The 18,668-nt window shown below is 46.9% G+C and overlaps 1 protein-coding gene across 3 annotated transcripts in view; it reads right to left on the bottom strand.

The window, feature by feature from the left end:
* Positions 1 to 3,013: 3,013 nt before the first annotated feature.
* ALK (ALK receptor tyrosine kinase) overlaps positions 3,014 to 18,668 on the bottom strand; it is a 307,502-nt gene continuing 291,847 nt past the window's right edge. For all 3 annotated transcript variants that reach the window (XM_054290348.1, XM_054290347.1, XM_054290350.1), the window contains 7 exons: positions 13,780 to 13,877; positions 12,512 to 12,604; positions 10,769 to 10,870; positions 9,490 to 9,624; positions 8,402 to 8,492; positions 5,063 to 7,144; positions 3,014 to 3,070 (listed from right to left, as the gene is read on the bottom strand). In XM_054290348.1, coding sequence (XP_054146323.1) covers positions 6,440 to 7,144; positions 8,402 to 8,492; positions 9,490 to 9,624; positions 10,769 to 10,870; positions 12,512 to 12,604; positions 13,780 to 13,877 — 1,224 coding nt within the window. In that variant the 3' untranslated portion in view covers positions 3,014 to 3,070; positions 5,063 to 6,439. The remainder of the gene's footprint in view (positions 3,071 to 5,062; positions 7,145 to 8,401; positions 8,493 to 9,489; positions 9,625 to 10,768; positions 10,871 to 12,511; positions 12,605 to 13,779; positions 13,878 to 18,668) is intronic.

Raw genomic sequence — 18,668 nt, forward strand, 5'->3', positions numbered from 1 at the left:
CTAAATCCAAGGTAAGTTGCCATAATTCTTTACTCCAACTCTTACAGGAAGACACTGTGTCATAAAGAAAATTCTGACAATAAGTGGCAGTGAAGTTTGAAATTAGGTGCTGTGCAGAGGACGGTACTCTCACAGCCCCTGACTGGTTAGAAAAAAAGCCAAATGATTCTCAAAGTCCTGAGAAACTACATAAATAAAACATTATGTGTAGTTTATAAATAAATAAGCAGATGGTCCCCAGCAATTCTGTGCTCTCTGTGCAGACTCTGAGGCCAGTCTTTGTCCCACAGCATGTGAAGAAAATGTCCTTCAATACTCTTAGCAATTAAGTCTTTCAAGTTTTCTTGAACACTGGCTGGAAAGGAGAGACCACAGGTGCACATGACAGGGGGATGAGAATTTTCTTGAGGTGTCTGAAGATGGAGAATTAATTTCTAAGGAGCTCAGCTGAGCTGGACTCAGTGACTGCTCTGCAGATGGTGACAGCAATGGTTTTCTGGGCAGGGAGCCTGTGCCTTCAGAGTGCTGCACATGGATCCAAGGCTGGCTCTGCAGAGCTGCTGGACACAGCACAGTTCCTCTGACAAATTAACTCTTTATCACCTGTGGGAGGTGGCAAATCCAGCCTTTCTGTCATGGCTGTTCCAGAGTTCAGAGTTTGCAGAAGCCTTGTCAAGGACCAGGGGGAAACTGAAACTGTCCATGAAAGCCACGTAACAAAGCACCCATCTGCATCCTTTTCCCTGCCTGGCTGCAGACTGACAACTCTGGGAAAAAGGGGAATTACAGCAGAGATTTCCAGCCAGTGCCAGATCCAAACCAGGCTGTGGTGGCTGGCTGCTGACCAGCCCTGTTCCTGGAAGAGCATAGGAGAGCTCCCTTTTGAGTTAAGACAGGGAAGAAAAGGAGGGAGGGGAGAGGTGCCTACTGGAGAAGTCTTGTTAACCAAACCAGACACTATCCTGCTGTAGAATGAGCACATGAAGGAGAAAGTTTATCTATATTAAGTCAGTCCTAATTTCAAGGAGCATTTCATGAGAATGCAGCTGCCTGGGCCATAGGAGTGATATGGGATGGGATAAAAAAGTGTTTCAGGGCACAAGCTGTCTCTTCCTAGAATTGTCACAAGATCCAATAGTGTCATTTTCAACACTGAATATGAATTAAATACATCTTCCATGTAGACCTACCCTCAGTCTAGACTCAAAAGCTGTCTTAGATACATACCTTTAGGAAAACTCCCAAATGCTGTCTTCAGCCATATCCTTTGTTCTGCTTTTGTACTGGCCAGTTTGCTGTGGGTAAAAGCCAGCCTTGCATGTGACAGAGAGAAGGGCACCTTTCCCTACAAGAAACTTGGTGTGTAGCATCTTGTTCCAGATGGCAAGGCAAGATGTATTCTATTTGCTGTCTGTCTGGCAGTTGTCCTTTGGCAAGTGGGCAGTTTTTCCTTATCTCTTCCACAATCACTCCTCCCTCCAGGGAGACATCTGCTGATAACAGGCTATTGAATGTCACTGCATGACTGATAAGAACTACAGCATCCCATTGGGAGATGCTGCACCCAGAGGGAGGAGCCAAGCATTGCTACCTGGATATAATCTGGAGATTCTGGAACACCAGCACAGCTTCTCCACTGGATTCCCCAGAGGAACAGCAGCTGCCTCTCCTTCCAGTGGATTTTCAGAGGAAGAATGCATCCTTCTCTACAGGATCCCTGCTCCAACAGAACCACACCTGACACTCTAGGGGGACTGCAGCCACAATTCCAATTGGACTGCTACCAACACCCTGATCCACAGGGTGTCAGGGTGGGTTCTGACTCTGTTTTAGTTTACTGCATTGTTTATTTTATCCTTTTATTTTCTTCCCTATTAAAGAACTGTTATTCCTGCTCCCATATTTGTTGCCTGAGAGCCCCTAATTTAAATTTTATAGGAATTTGGAGAGAGGGGGGTTACATTTTCCATTTCAGGGAGGCTCCTGCCATCCTTATCAGGCGCCTGTCTTTTCAAACCAAGACACATCTGCAATGTAAAGAGATCTGGAACAGCAGCTGCAAGCCCAAAAGGTGGCTCAGGGTACCACCAAACCTACTCCTTAGAGTATTCATCACCTTAATAATTCTGCAACTTTGCCAAGTAAAAATGGATGTCCAGAGACATCTGGACATTGACTCAATCATTGCACAGCCCAACACGGAGAAATCCAGCTACTGTCACTTTATTTGTCTTCATGCCTTGTGATTCACTACACTTGTTTACAATACAAATACACTATTCAATACAAAATACTCAATGACCATATATTAGTATTTTTCTTCATAGTATCCCTGAAGTGCACAGGCCCTTCCTTTATAAACAATGTTGCATAAATGGCTGTACATGAGACAGACACTCCTAAAATGAAGCTTGGTACTGAAAAGAGCCAGGAGGGGACACTTGGGACATTTCCCTGGGATGGGTTTAACTCTGGGACAGACGAACAGCGATGTCTTTGCTGCTGTGGAAGGCTGTTCTATGTTATTCCCACCTCCAGGTTCTCATCCCCCAGCAGCCAGGATTACCAGGAGCAGACATGCAGAGTGGCACTGCCATTCCCTGTTCCAGCCCTCCTTTGCTGTGGCTGCTCCCTGTGCAGGGCAGCAGGAGCAGCCCTGGTCTGACACCGCTGTCCGAGACCGACTGAGCCACATTAACGCAGCCCTGGGGCTTCCCACCGTGGTCCCTGCATCTCCTCTGGCTGTGGCCATCCCCTCTTCCACCCCACTCCCTCCCTGCACCTCGGGGGAGCAGAACCACCCTCGCTCCTGCCCTGCTTCATTCCCAGGCACGTGGTGGGGAAACAAGGTTCAGCGGCACAAAGGGAAGGTGATGGGGCAGCTGGAAAGGCAGAGAGACAGGCAGCCGAACCCAGTTTACCTCCAGCAGCTCATGGAACCACCTACTTATCTTCTATAGGAAACCAGGTAACATCCACATGGAAATAGGCCATTTTCAGAGCATAAGCACAGGGTTTTTCCCCAGTTGTGCTTCACATCCTGTAGATCACACTGCTTCCCGCTTTTCCACTGCAGAATGAGGAAGACATAAATCAGAACATCATTACTACCAACACAAAAGATTAATGATCTTAAAACAAGTTGGTTAAAAATATACAGTGTGTCAATAAACCATAATTTGAAAAATAAGTTACTGACAAAAATGGGTAAGAGGGTTAAAATAACTTGAATTTGTTTTTCTCCTAGCATGGAGGGGTTTGATAGAGGAATTTGGGATTTACAGAGTGCTTTGGTCTGGTGAGCCCATGGTGACTTAAATCCCTTCTGCTCCCTGCAGCTCTGAGTACTGAACAGGTGAATCATCCTAGACACAGAAATTAAAATTTCTGGTTGATGCTCATGGCAACTGCAGCCTGAACACAATCAACAGAGCACCCTTTAGTCCAAGCAATTAATGGTAGTATTTGTTTTCTAAGAAAAAGGACAGGCAAATGCTCCAGGTCCTGTTTCTAAGTGAGGAGATTTGATTACCACCAATATTTATAGAACAGTTTTTTCAACCTGGGGTACTGTGCTTGGACAGCACACAGAGATACCAAACTAAATGCTTGCTGTGGAAGAGCTCAGAAATTGTATGGTTTTAACATTAAAAATGAGCCCAAACTGTATTTCTGAATTCCAAGAGTTAAGAGAGAGGGATTAAAAAACAAACAAACAAACAAACAAACAACAGTAATACAAACAAATCCCAAAACTCCAACCCCAACAAACCAAGAAAATCCAAACCATTAAAGAGCCCACAACAAAGCATTTTGCACTGGAGACACTAGAGGGAAGCTCACTTAAAAGCAGTTGCCAGGGCTGAACAGTATTTGTCTCAATGCACTGTATTCAGCAGACTGGAAAATTTCAGTAGCAATTCCCCATTTCCCCGATCAGAATTATCTCTTGACATATTCCATAGGTAAGAAGCAGGATTGTGTTTAGCACCTTCATTTTTTTTACAACTCCCATTCTGTAAGAAATTCTGTGATAAAATAACTGCACAGCACAAGCTCAAAGCAGCAACCACGCCCTCACCATGGCTGGGAGAGCCTGCCTTTCACACCTACAGGCTTAAAATCATCTCTTCCTGCTTGTACTTTTTAAGTTTCTTTAGAAATTCCACCTTTAACATCACAACCTGGCAGCTTATCTGCATTTGTGCAGCATGGAAGCTGCTGCGCCAGATCCAAGAATTAATAATTTCAGCTAGTCAAAGATCATTAACTTAGCAACTTTTTGTTCTTGTGCATTCTTTTGAAAACACTCATCAGTAAACAGGTCAGCTTCTGCCCTCAGTAACTTTGTAAGGCGGCAAAAACCCAGAGTGTGCTCCTTTCCAAAGAAAGGCTAAAGAAAACAATGAGTTCAGCTCTTCTGAAAATGAGAAAGCTGGAATACTTAAATGAAAATTGCTATTATATGTGAATAATGTCCTAGTGTGATAAATTGTTCAGATGGTGCTTGCCTCCTGAATTAATCAGCTTTCCTGAGACTCGAGAAACTGCCCCACTGAGTTTACTGAGCTAGAGAGAGAGACACTGGTGTGACACTAACACAATCCTGAGCTAGACAGAATCCCTCCCCAGTGGCTATTTCACAGCAAGAGCTGTGAGCCTAATAACCTGGGAGATGACAAATACCCTCTTAGCTCAGCCTAAAGAAGCCTGTAAGCGTGACCCTTGTTATCCCCCCTAACCCATGCAGCAGCAGTGGGATGGATCTCTAGCAGATGAACATGAAATTCAGAGCAGCCCCTGACCCAAGCTTCCCAACAGGAGCACAGCCTGTTAACCAGTCACCACATCTGCTTTTGGCTTTGGTCTAAAAAGAGGATTCAATTCTGGGTGTCAGAGGCATCACAAAGGCAGATTAGGAGAGCACACTAGTACTCCCCCTGCAGTGTGTTTTGTTCAAGGGGGTGGCCCAAGCCAAATCCACCAATTTCAATCTGCCCATCCCAAAGTTTAGGAGGTATGGAGATTCTAGTTTGTTTCCTGATGAAGACAGGAAGCTTACCTCAATGTTTGGATCCAGGGCCAGACTCAGGGTCACTTCACTGAAATGAAGAGTCTCAGACTGAAGAACATCTTCCCACTCCTTTGCTGATGCTCCAGGACTCCCATCTCTATGGAAATAAGCACCCCTTTTTTGGATAGCAATCATGCTAAAACAGCTCCTCCCAATCCTAAGCTGAAGTTACTAATGCACATCTTTACACATGAATTATTTCCTACATCTATGTTTTGACAATACACTTAACTGGAGTATTTTTCATGCACGGGGTGTACAAAGTGAGTCAATGGAGTGTTTGTCCTTAAACCACTATCATACATGTATTTTGCCAAAGAAAAAAGGGCTCTAAACCCTTCAGTACAGACAGTATTTGGCTTCCAGACAGTGGCACAATGTAGTCTTCTGCCTTCATGGTGTTGTTCATACAGTGTATGTCAAAGGCTATTTCAAACCTTCGAGGTATGCAGGTAGCTGTCCCTTTTCAGGGCACGGTGAAAGTCTCTCTTGTGACCATGGTCCTTTAAAGCTTCACCTTCATTCCACTTGACACTCTCACGTTCCTGATGAAGGGCATCCCTACTTTTGTAGGACAGAAGGAATCTTAAAGGGCTTTACTTGGTTCTGGTGGTTAAGCACAGGTGAACAAAAACAAACCAAAAAAACCCCAGCCAAACAATGCCTGCCCCCTGAATGCCTCGTAGCATCTACACCCATCCTCTGCTTCCTCTGCCCTCCCCTTCAAGTGATGCAGTGTGACCAGGGTTTTTCCACTGCCCTGCCAGCACCCCCACAACACTGTGCATTCAAGGACTTTTGAAGGCTGGATTGCAGCTGGACCAAGACTGGAGAACGTGCCATCGTGTCACCATTCAGCGCCGTCGTATTTCTTTATTTTGGTTTGGATAGACGACACTTTTCCCAAACCCACTACAAGCCCTGCCAGCAGCAGGAGACCTCCAGGTCTTCCACAGCAACGACAAGTTTGGCACGGGAAAGCCCAGACATGAAACACTCATGGCAGTGAGCCACGGCTTGACACGGAAGCGGAGGACGCACAACTGGGAAAAGCTCACAGGAAGGGCATGACGACAACCATGCGGATGAGTTGATGCAACAGCAGCTGGGCCTTGCAGTTAACAACAAACAGTTCCCTGCATCCTCCCTCCCCCTCGTTCCTTTGACTCTGCTGGGGCCCCGGTGGTTTGAAGCCTCTCGGGTTAGTAGAAATTACAGCCTCAAGGGTGGCACTTTTGGAGCAAGTTTGCACGAAACAGGAGGTGACGCTGTCCCATGCCTTGCTCGCGGTGTGTTGGGTAACGGGACATCTCTGCAAGGCTCAGGGGCCACGGGGGGGAAAAGTCAAGAGAGGGTCGAGGGCACTCAGGGCCCCTGCTGGGTTATGTGGCTCTTGTTTCTGAGGACAGGGTCCTCGTAACTGCTAGCACAAGGTGCTGTGGAGCTTTCCAAGGGCAAGCCCTGCTGCTGGTATCCGTAGTTGACGTTCCCACAGGGGAAGTGGCGGAGCCTAAAGAGAGGCACTTCTTTAACGCTTGCGGTTAGGGAAGATGGCTCTAAGAGCAGGGAGGAGCCTGGCAGCCTGCCAGTCACAATGTTGGGCCCCACAGTACAGTTTCCTTCCTGTCCCAAATTCTCCCTCTCGGGCCTCTCCTTCTCCAGCAGAGAACTGTTTTTGCTGGCCTGCTTCTCCGCAAACCAGGAGCCGTAGGTTGGATTCCACAGGTTGGTGGGCTTGTTTCTGGAGCCCCGGCTTTTGTGAAGCTCGGAAGGGGGGTTGGACTGGGCATAGGCCATGTTGATGTGTCCTCCCCCCGTGGCTGACTGCACCTTCCCCGGGGCTGGCTGTTCCAAGGCTCCCATTTTCCCTAGAGATTTTCCAGCAGTGACGGCTGATGCCAGGGGTGGTGGAGATGGCAGGGTTTGCTTATCATCCTTTCTGTCTTGGTGTGTTGGGACCAAGAGAGGAGGAATTCCCTCTGGATCGTCGGGGTGCATCACCACCTTCTCCTCCTCCTCAGCCGACGGGCCGTATTCCACCGGCAGGGTGGTGTTGATGACATCGGGATCCTGCCCAAGGGAACAACGGGAATTCCTCAAAGCCTGCAGCCATCACACATCATGCAGCTGTCATGCTACGATCTCAACACATCCCACCACCCAGAGCCCACATTCCATGAGGAGGGGATAGACAGAATGCAGTTAGGTGTGAGATGCAACAAGATATCCTTAAAATCCAACTCTTTAAAAGAAAGTAACCCTTAAACTCACCACAGAACAGCAGAGGCACAAAACCAATGAAAAGCATTTTTTATGTCCAGCAAAATTTCCTGTGGGAATGCTTTTTGGAATCTCTATCATCTCAGAGTTCATAACACTCTCAGATAATATTGAGAAAGTTGGAACCATGTAAGTATTGCCTCCACATGAGAAGGGAGGAATGGGAATGCAGAGTGAAGACAATACTGGCAGACCCCTTGAAGCCTGAATCCACAGGGGCTGTGGTTCTGAGCTATTTAAGCAGTTTTGAAAATTAAACTGAGAGAAAATGCAGTGATCTTGGCAACCTTTACTTATTGCTATATGCCATGGCAAGCTACAGATAGCAGAAAAATATGCCTCCCAATCCCAGGATCCAAACAGACATAAAAAACAGATCAAGCTTCCCAAACAGCAAGGGAAAGCAAACTGACTGAAGTGAAAAACAGTGAGATCATACAAGGAGCCTGCACTGATGCAGGCAGGAGAACATCTTCCAAACTGCTCTATTCTTCACAAGCTAAACTAGTGGTAAAAAATAAGTAAATCAGATTTACTGATTTTCCCCATTGCCTAGCCTAAGAATCCCCACTCCTTTAGCCTGGCCATCTCTCCACCTGCCTACTCCAGCGCTGTCAAATTAAAAAAAAATTGCCAACAGCTGCTGAAACCACCTGCAAAGGATGCTCTGAGCTGGGACCATTGCTGCTCAGTGCTGACTGTGCCTTAAGGGTAAATGCTGGGATGGAGTGTCTGGGATGAGACATGTGAAAGCAGCGCAGGTGCTGCCCTGTCTTTGCTCTTTTGCTTGTTGGAATCTGTGCCTCTATAAGCAGAAGCAGGGCTACAGGTGTGCTCTTTGTAAAGCTGTGTCAGCCTGTGCCTTTCAGCAGCAAACAAGCACCTGGTGAGGTGAATATCCCAGCCAGGGGTCCCAGGCTGACATCAGTCTCCCCTGACTGCAGCAGTGCAGTGCTGCCTCCTCATCTCGAGTCCTGGCTTGTCTAGAGAGCTCCTCAAGAGGAACCCTCTCCACCTCTGCCGTCTGAGGTGAATGAACACGGATACCTGAGTGCAGTACTCAATCCTCTCCAGGATTATGGCAAAGTTTGGCCGGTCCTCAGGCTGGTGCTGCCAACACTGGGTCATGATGCGGTAGCTGGAAGGGCAGAACAGGAGATGGTTGTGAATGGCAGATCCCATGGGATGTGCCAACTACTCATGGCAGCTTGGGAATCACAGACAGAATCACAGACATTCAGCACCATTCTTGCTTCTAATAAATGAGAGTTCTCTGCCTTCCCTGGTGTCACAGTGTTCACAGGGGTCTTATGTTGAGGGAAGAGACGGAGATCTGACTCTATATTTCAGAAGGCTTGATTTATTATTTTATGATATATATTACATTAAAACTATACTGAAAGAATAGAAGAAAAGGTTTCATCTTAGAAGGCTAGCTAAGCTAAGAATAGAATGCCAAAGAATCATAACAAAGGCAGCTGTCTTGGACTCTGTCCAAGCCAGCTGGGGCTGTGATTGGCCATTAATTACAAACATCCAACATGGGCCAATCACAGATCCACCTGTTGCATTCCACAGCAGCAGATAATCAATGTTTACATTTTGTTCCTGAGGCCTCTCAGCTTCTCAGAAGGAAAAAATCCTAAGGAAAGGATTTTCATGACAAGATGTCTGCGACACCCTGGAGCTGGACAACTGATGCACTGGTGACCACTGGAGTGTGACCACCAGTGGGGTGAAATGCACAGTCTTTCAAAGAATTACTCATCCACCTGAAATCCCTTGGAAAACACACTAAAGGTAGGCAGGGCTACAGATAAAGGAGCCCAGATTTCCCTGCCTGTGAACAGTCTGATGCACTGAAGCGTCACAGCTAACCTAAGACAGAGAAATTGTGTCATCTCTGACCAAACAAGCAGTGGCCAGGACTTCTCCAATGGACCCTGATTTATTCTCCAAAACAAAAGAAAAATTAATTATTAGAGAAATCACTGGCACTAAAGATTAATAAAGCAGATTAGCCATGATTAGGTCAATCTTAAAGGTCATTAACTTTTGGGTAGAGAAAAAGCATCTGAAACAGAAACTTAGTTGCAGGAATATATCAAAGTTATGAATATATCAAAGTCTCATACACAGGGCCAGGGCAGTTTTTAGGTGGATCCATCCTTCCTCCATTGGTGACAAACTCCAGAACCTCCTGGTTGCTTTTGCTGGGGTAGGGCATGTATCCCAAAGAGAATATCTCCCACAGCAACACGCCAAAGGACCTGAGTATAAACAAAGAAACAAGAAACAAAGAGAAACAAAGAAAAACAAAGTGAGGGATACTGGAATGACCATCACAGGTGGGCAGTGCCCTTAGGTTCAGTACCATCAGCATTGCTCTTTGCAACCCTTGATCAGGCAGCTGGTGGAAATCCTGCTGTAGGATTCAGACATAAATAAGCCGCACAGCTGTAACTTTAAAACTTTTAACAAATATCAGTAATTGACTGCTAGGTGAGTGAAGCCTATGATGTAGGTAGGTAAACATGGTTGCTTTGCCCTTGTACTCAGCACTGCTCAACTGGAGATAGCAAAAGTGAAAGCCAGGTCATCTTTTTCTGAGACACTGACCACTGCTGCAGACAGTGGTTTTGGCAAAATTTCCTCTGGAATAGCTACCCTGCATGAAATATCTGCTAGTGAATCCCCACTGGTGCTCTGAGGCCCACAGGCCCCACCTGTCACTCAGAGAACAATGAAAACCCTCCCCAGCACACACAGCCCTGGCCTGGGCACTGTGGCCTGCAAAGCCCTGGGGACAGTGGCTGGGACTGTGCCCCTCCAAAGCATTCACCTGATTTAATTCACATTAAAGCTGTAGAGAGATGTGCAGCAATGGGGAACTCCTCTGCCTGGAGCTGAGACAGGCAGAGCTCAGCTGTACAATGAGTGTGGACCTCACCCCTCTGCTGGGGCCTGCTCAGGTGCTGTGTCCTGGCCACCACACACCCCCTGAGCTCTTGCCTCCTGCTCTCCCGATTTTCCTCCCCACCTCTGGCCACTCAGGAGCTCCAAGTGCTGCTGCAGGCCAGGAGAAAGGCAAAACCCACAATGCAGGACACCCTTCTCCCTGACTGGCAGGATGGATTGTGCCTGCAGCCTCCCCTGCTGCTTTCCTCAGTGTGGGACTGATGCTTTCCAGCTGGAGCAGCACCTGCATCTGCTCTGCTCTCCCTGCCCTGCAGTCCCCACCTCTGCACAGGCCTGACCTCTCTGCTCCCTTGTCTCCTCAAACACTGTTGCCTCTGAAAGACCCAGCTTGCCTTTTTAGTGTGTGAAAAATGAACAAGAACATGTGTTTTTTACAAAATATTCATGGTTTACAAAAGGGGTTCCAACACGGCCAGCGGAGGAAAGGAAGCGCACCATGTGTCTGTTTTTGATGTGAAGATCCCTTCCATGAAGGCCTCAGGGGGCATCCATTTGACAGGCAACATTGCACACCCACCCTTACGATAGTAGCTGGCTCTGCAAAGAACAAACAGAACAAAAGAGTCAACCAAGGATTCAGAAAATGACATCAATATGGGATTTTTGTAATTACAAATATTCAAATGATGAGCCTGAGGAGAGACTAATTTAGGTGGAACAACCTAAGTGCTAGAATGACCTGTTTCTTCTCATAGAAGTAGTGGAAAAGAGCAAACCATTGGAAGTGCTGTTTAATCTACATCACTTCAGGCCTGATCTGGTGAACCAGTTATCCTCATGCTCCTAGGGAATTACTAACACAGTAACTGCTGCTGGCAGAAATTCCTCCTGCCCCTTTCAACCACAGCAAGATCTCCTCACCTCATCTCACACATGGTCATCCTGGGCATACCCAGCAAGAATAAACCAAACCTATCCCATATATACCCAGTCTAAAGCACTGTCTGTAAAATCCAAACCCCTCAATAGGAGCAAGGAGCTTGTTGAGGAGGATGCCAGGTCGTTAGAGCTGGGACACTGACACAAAAATGTTCCTGAGACAGGAGTCACAACAGTCCTTTGAAGTGGCTGTCATTTAAAATAAAACCTGCAAGCCCCAAATGCCATGCTGGCAGGTGCAGGAGCTGCTCACGCAAGCTGCTGTCACTGATCACAACAGCACAGCCTGGGCATCCAAAGGGTGCTCCTGGACAAAGAAACACATGCAGGCTTCAAAGGCACCTTTGAAAGCTCAGCACCAAAGTGTTCATCTGGGCAGTCAGTTCTGCTGATTGTGTGAGGGTGACAGATGCTGCTTTGTTCCAGCAGACCCCCATCTGACAGTGGGGCTGCATGGGGGCTCATTGTGGAGGGAAAAACCCAAGCAGCTCTGATACACTTGGGTTTCTGAAGGCAGCACTCTGTTTGCAGCACCTCAGGCTGTGATACTGTCAGAGCTCAAGCTGAGCACAGCCAAACCTGGCTTAGTAATTGCACAGGAGAATCCCCAAGGAGGAAGAAAAAGAAGGCAAGGCACTGGAATAAACTGTGCAGGTGACTGAGCACGAGGCATTCCTTCTTCTGAGTCAGGGTAAATCAATTCCTCAGCACAGCAGGATATGGAGCTGCACTTCTAGAGGTGCTCTCTGGAAGATGAAACATCAAACTGCAGCCCTGACTGCTCATGGTCATTAAAGATTTTCTGGCACTTCTTGCAAGAGCAGAGGTAGTTAACCCTGTGTCCTGGCTGAATTCCAGTTTGGGTGATTACATTTTCCTGACCTTCTGCACCTTCCTCCTTTAGCTGCAGTAAATTGAGGAAATTTACTGATGACACCAAACCAAAGGTGCAGGGGTAGCATCAAGGAGAGAGATTAAACTCAGAATTATTTGGGATCACAAAACAAAGGGGCACATCAATGCCATTCAGCATGGAGAATGAAAAAAAGGAAACTGAGGACAGAGTCTAAGAGGGAGGAAAAACCTTCCATGACCATTAGAATTCAGTGCCCAGGAGAAAACTGCCCAGGGCAGTTTAAGGCAAACACCAGGAAGGCATCAGGGATTCACCAGGCTGGCATCTCTCCACTCTCACCTCACCAGGGTTACACAGAGCAGCACAAGAGGCTGCACAAACACTGCTCCTCCCCCATTTCAGTGACCTCCCACTTGCAGGTACCCTGGGCTTGGCTCTGCTACCTGTAAATGTCCCGGGCCATTCCAAAGTCTCCAATCTTAGCCACTCTCCCAGGACCCCGACAGGTAAGGAGGCAGTTCCTGGCAGCAATGTCCCTAAAAGGAAAGGGAAGAAAAGAAACAGAAAGAGAAGAGCCACTTAATCATTTGACAGTTTTTCAAGTCAAAAAGAAAACAAAATATAGTACCTACTTTCCTGAGCTGCAGAGAACCCAAACAGCCAGAAAAGTCAGTGTTTATGGATAACTGCAATGTCCCCAGTTCCAATCTATCCCCACAGCAGGAACAGTTTTATTCTTTAACATTTTCTCTTTAAACTTCACATAACATCTTCCAGTTGAGAGGGTGGGCCTCCTGTGAGCCTCCCTTCACCCCAGGAGTTATTTTTATGTCTCTAAGGAGTGCAAGAAGAGGAGCTGATTTCAGAATGTACTAGTCCCAACATCCAGCCGTCTGGACAATGATCCACTGATCTGTTCCTCCTGTGCTCATTCAAGTGTTGTCAAAAGGCTGTTGTACTGCCAGAGACAGGTGTCAGAACACTGCCAGAACAGTGTGCAGGTGTTGCTCTGAATACTGAAGCTGTGGGCCTGAATCTGTGCGTGCAGGTAAAGCTCCAAGCTCCACCTCTGCTGGGCTGGAGTAAACCTTCAGGTCTGAATGACACAATGGCACACCTTGTGGTGAGGTCTGGATAACACAATGGCACGCCTTGTGGTGAGGTCTGGATAACCCAATGGCACACCTTGTGGTGAGGTCTGGATAACACAATGGCACACCTGTGGTGACTCTCAGAGCTGCAAACTGCCACCTCTCTCATCTCTACTCTACAGGCAGATTCTAGGTGCTTGCCAAGCACCCTGTTTTGCAGGAGCAATGGTCACCTGATGTTGCCCTTCTGGCTGTGCTTGTGCAGGTGTTTGAGAAGGGGAGAAAAAGCTTCCAAAACGAGCAAACAGGCACTAAATAAAATTCATGACAGGGAGAGACTTAAAGACTTCTGTCACACTGTGTCCATTTGCAGAGCAGGTAAATAGGCTGCACAAGTGCAGGTCCTGAGACAGGGCTCAGAATCTTTGGCAAAACTACAGACCTTTGCCAGCCTGATTTATAGCGGCTCCTTTCTTCATTGCTTCTACAATTCTGATTCTGTCTCCCTGGTTTAAAGGTATCCAGCCACTAGAGTGCAGCAGGACACAAACAGATGGAGCAGGGCATTGTGAGCCCCAGCTGGCCTTTGTGCAAGTGCTGCCCAGGCTGGGCTCACCCACCTGTGAATGAAGTGGTTCTCCTCCAGGTACTGACACCCACAGGCAATGTCACGGGCCACGTGTAGCAAGTCCAGCATGGAGAGGGAGGAGGGCTGATTCTGCCAAAAGACAAGGGACACACATGGGTTAAAAGCAGAAATATGGTGTGATTTGTCACTGCTGCAGCGCTGGGAGCTCTCCAGCAAGTGACAAAGGGATTAGGAAAATGCACAGGAGAGAGTTCATAGCCATGAACTATGAAAGGATGCGCAGACACAACGTTACACAGATCCCAGAGACAGAATCAGAACAGACAGAATCAGCTGGCTCTGACTTTCCAGCTCCATTGGGATGCCCCTGTAAGAATTTCCCCCAGTTCTTAGGGCACATCTTCTGAATTTTCAGCACGATTTTTGAGATCTGGAGCCTGAACTGTTCTTCACTGAGTTTCTCTGTATTACTGCCAGCTCCTCTCTAAAGTCACCTTGAACCACAGGAATGACATTTTGTATAATGGCATGAGTCACATTTGCTCTTTCCCTCCTCCACATCTGTGTAGGTTTTATCTTGCCCCTCAGAGCACTGGCACAGTTTTGTGTAGCCAATGGCTATGGAAGGCTAAGGCTGCCAACTCCTTCTTCCTGCCCCTGTGATGAAGCCCACAGCCCTTGCCAGGAGGAGCCAGATGCTCTGGTGGAAAGGGCAGGATTCACACTCAGCCCCTGCAGCCAAACCACAGCTGCTGCCCTGTGGTGAGATTCAGTGATGCCTGAGGTGTGAACCAGCGATTCCTGTGGTGAGATTCAGTGATGCCTGAGGTATGAATCAGTGATCCCTGTGGTGAGATGCAGTGATCCCTGTGGCCAGTCCTGTGGGAGAGGGGAAAGTGCTGCTGCCAGCTGAGTGATGAGAAACAACCGGGTGGCAGTGACTGCTCATGGCACAACAACCATTTCATGGCTAAGTGTTTATCAGCCTTAGTTATTGCACCAAACAACCTTATCACACTCCTTGGCTCTCTCTTAGGACACCAACCAGTCAGCCTAATCCCCAAAAGGCACACCTGCCCCTGGGGGTCTCACACCAATGCAGAAATCAGCACAGCTTCTCCAGTGACAGGGACTGCTGGCTCTCCAGCCCATCTCCAGGTGCATGCCATGTTGTGCTGGCCACCCCACCTGCTCTAAACCACTGCAAACTGGGACTGGAAATAAGTCCAGGCTCTGCAGCAGCCACTAGTTAAACAGTGGTCATTGGCTGGTAAAACTGAAAACCAAAAATCAACCAAACAAAAAACCACAACCAAAACCAACCAACAACAACAGCACCAACAACAAAACCAAAAAAAACCCCCACCTAAACAAAACACAAAAAAATCCCCCCAAAAGCCAAAAACAAACCCCAAAAAAACCCCAAAAACCCACCAAACAATAAAACCAAAAAAACCAAACCAAAAAAAACAGCTTAATGTCCTCTGAAGATATTAGGAAAAAAAAAAAAAAACTGGCCTCAATACTTGACTAATGAAATAATTGAAAAATGGTGCATCTCTGTGTGAACAAAACCTGTTATGTTCAATGCAGGGCCATAAACCAAAATGTGATCTTGCTCCCCCTGCCTATATTTTATTATTTACACAGTATAATTCATTGCATATATATACTTCACTGATTTTTTTAAAACACTGGACTGCATCTCCCCTTAAACTTTTCTCTTTACAGAGTAACTATTTTCTGCAAACATAAAGCAGCTCTTTCCCTGCCATTTTGTGGGGAAGGGGGAATAATCTCTTTTACCTCTGTGAGTTAAAGTGACTCACCAGCTACACAAGATGGCTACAATAAGAAAGAATGCACATCTTCTTTTTCCCTTGCAGGGCATAACCAAGGGGAAATTAATATCTCAATCTACCCATTCCCTGCTCTTTCGAGCAAGGGTCAGAAACCTGAAGTGAAAACTGAAAAACTGAGTAAAAAGCCCAATTCTTTACTCTACAATCGATTTCAGACTCTGGATATACTGCAAAGCAGTCTGTAGGCTGAAGCCACAAGCTGATTTGATCTGTATAGCTTTTTTCTCTTTTCCCCTTTTTTTTCTTTTTGCTTTCCTTTCCTTCCTTGGATAAATTCCTTCCACCTTTTATTTTGCTAAATACAATCCTAAAACAGATGTGACTGCCCAGCCAAGGACAATTTAGCTATGTAATTTGTTTGAAAAATGGAGGTTTGGGATTCATTTTGCAAGGGGGCAGCCTTGAGACAAACCAAAGGATTTGCTTTACAGCCTTTGCTCCCCAGATGAATGGACGGTGCCAGCTGCAGTGCTCCACTGCTCGGGGCAGTGGGCATGCTGGAACCACCGGCGTGACACCTCCCAGGTGAGGCTGAATCTTGCCAAAGGTGAATGAAATTGTGTGTATTGTTCAGTGTAATCACTGCTCTGTGCAACAGGCTGCACAGCACAAAGGAGGGGAATCATTTATCCACATATGATTTCTCTTCCAGAGCTGGGCTTTAATTGCTGTGCTGTGTGTGAGAAAGATCAGCACTGAACCTCCCAGAATGTACAATTCTGCAATGCTCACACTGAGCTAAGGCTCCAATTCCAGGAGCCTCTGGATCTCCCAGCCTGCCTCTCTGCAGATGAGGGGGAAGAGGTAATCCTGTAATAGAGGTGAAACTCTATTAGAAATGGAACAGAGAAGGCCTTCAGCCATGGACTCATGGGGAATTATGAATCTGAACCTTATGGAGAGGACCCAGCTGGCATAAATGGACACATTCCACAAGAATCACTGGTCTTGTATCAGTGATGATCACTCTTGCTTAGAGTCCAGAAAAATCATTACATATTGGCTAAGGTGAAACTTCATTTTTTACATGAAGAACGCAGATGAACAACACGCAACAGTGCTGGCAGCATCTTCATCTCTCATAACTTGGATCCTGTGTTCTGATACCTCCTGCAGTTGTTATAGCTTTCCATTTTTCCATTTCATGTCCCTTGCAATGCCTTCAGTCCCCCCTTCCCTTAATTCACCTTCTCCTTCACCATTCCCTCTGCTTCCTTTCCTGCTTTTCAGTGTGCAAGTGCACAGCAGCATGCTGCATGTGTCTTGTTCCAAGCCACACAGGTTGTAGCTGGCCAGTGGCAACTGGTGGTCTCTCCAGCCTGGTGCTTTCTTTTTCCATAAGCCTTGGAATTAGTGCCAAGTTAATGTCTTTCACACTTCTATTAAGTCTATCCAAAACTAGCAAATGAATTTGATGTTACTGGCAAGGGAGTGCAAAGGGCAACTGAGGGCTGAAGGTAGAGACTGAACATGTAAATCTCTTTTTTTGTAATTAGGCTGAAAGCAAAAGTAGGTGGGAAAGACAAGGTAAAAGAAATTAGCTAGAAAATACAAAAGTGGAAAGTAAATAAGGAGAAAGGCAGTAATTCATATGGTGCTTACTGCAGAGTAGAGAAGTGCATCTCTGCCACCCACCCAGTCAGATAGGGCTTGTGTTCAATTAATTCCTTTTGGAAGCAAAGCTCATCAAAGGCTCTTTACTTTGTACTGTCTCTTGTCTTTCCTTTCCTTTCCTTTCATGGCCCTGAAAAGCTGGACATCCAGCCTGCTATGCCAGCCTGTCTTCCCTGAATGAGCAACAGGAGGAACAAAGCAGCTCAGGGTTCATTGAGAGCAGTGCAAAGATACATCCACCAGCACTGAGCCACAGGCCTTGTGTACAGAGACTCTGTCACACCTCGAGTGTACGCAGAGGGTAAATCCACTTCCAGGGCTGGATCCCATACTTCACAGAGCACAGTGCCCTGCACACATCTCAGCTCTCATCAGTCATAGTCTCCTTGCCTCGCAGTTTGTGAGCCAGCAGTCAAAAATGCACCAGAGGCTGATTTCTCAGCACTCACAGGTGCCACTGGCCCCCCAGGAGCTGCCCCAGCAGCCAGATAATGAATTACCCTGTCATCCTTGCCAGGCAGACACCACATGGGATGCTTGCAGAAGCAGGGCAAGGCAAAGGGAAAGAAGGTATTAGAATGGAGCAAAACAGTGTGGATCTGTGTCTGCACAGAGACAGGCTGCCCACGTTCACCTAGCTGTTAAAGAGGGAATGGAAACTGCTTTTCTGGATCAGTTCCAGCTTGCAAGTACCCATCTGCATTTGAAGCTCAGCTTTTCCAAAGTGTGGGAGACATGGGATGAAGCAGGAAACAGAGGCATCAATCCAAGGTCTGCTTCACTCCTGGGAGCAAGTTAGATGCAGAAACCAAGGAGAATCTTCAAGCTCATGGGAAAAGGCCTTGTGCCTGGTATTGGTTATAATCAGTCTCAGGTAACCTCAAACAGGTTAGGAAAGACAATTGTCTTAGGTTGGAAATGGGGATGAGTATTCTATTTCTGTTATCTTCTGTTCATTGGGCAGTTTTATTTATCTCTTCTACAACCAATCCTCCCTCCAGGACATACCTTCTGTTAGTGGGCCAGTGAGTGTCACTGCATGGCTGATAAAATTACAGCATCCCATTGGGAGATGCTCCACCCAGGGGGAGGAGCCAAGCATTCCTACCTGGATATAATCTGAGATTTGGAGCACCACAGGCAGCCTTTTTCCCACTGGATTCCCAGAAGAGCAGCTTTCTTCTCCACTGGATTCCCAGAGGAAGACCAGGCCCATCTACATCCTGCATCACCCCCGGACCTTCAGAGGAAAGCTACACCCTTTCTACAGGATCCCTGCTCCAACAGAACCACAGCTGGCACTGCAGGAGGGCTGCAGCCACCATTTCAACTGGACTGCTATCAACACCCTGACCAACAGGGAGTCTGGTTGTATTCTGACTCTGTGGTTTTTTTTTTTTTTTTTTTTGTACTATTGCATTGTTATTTTCAGTTTTCCTAGTAA

The sequence above is a fragment of the Melozone crissalis genome, unplaced genomic scaffold (genome assembly GCF_028551555.1).
Source record: "Melozone crissalis strain CALT ecotype California unplaced genomic scaffold, PUWL_Pcris_2 ptg000081l_1, whole genome shotgun sequence".
Taxonomy (NCBI): Eukaryota; Metazoa; Chordata; class Aves; order Passeriformes; family Passerellidae; genus Melozone; species Melozone crissalis.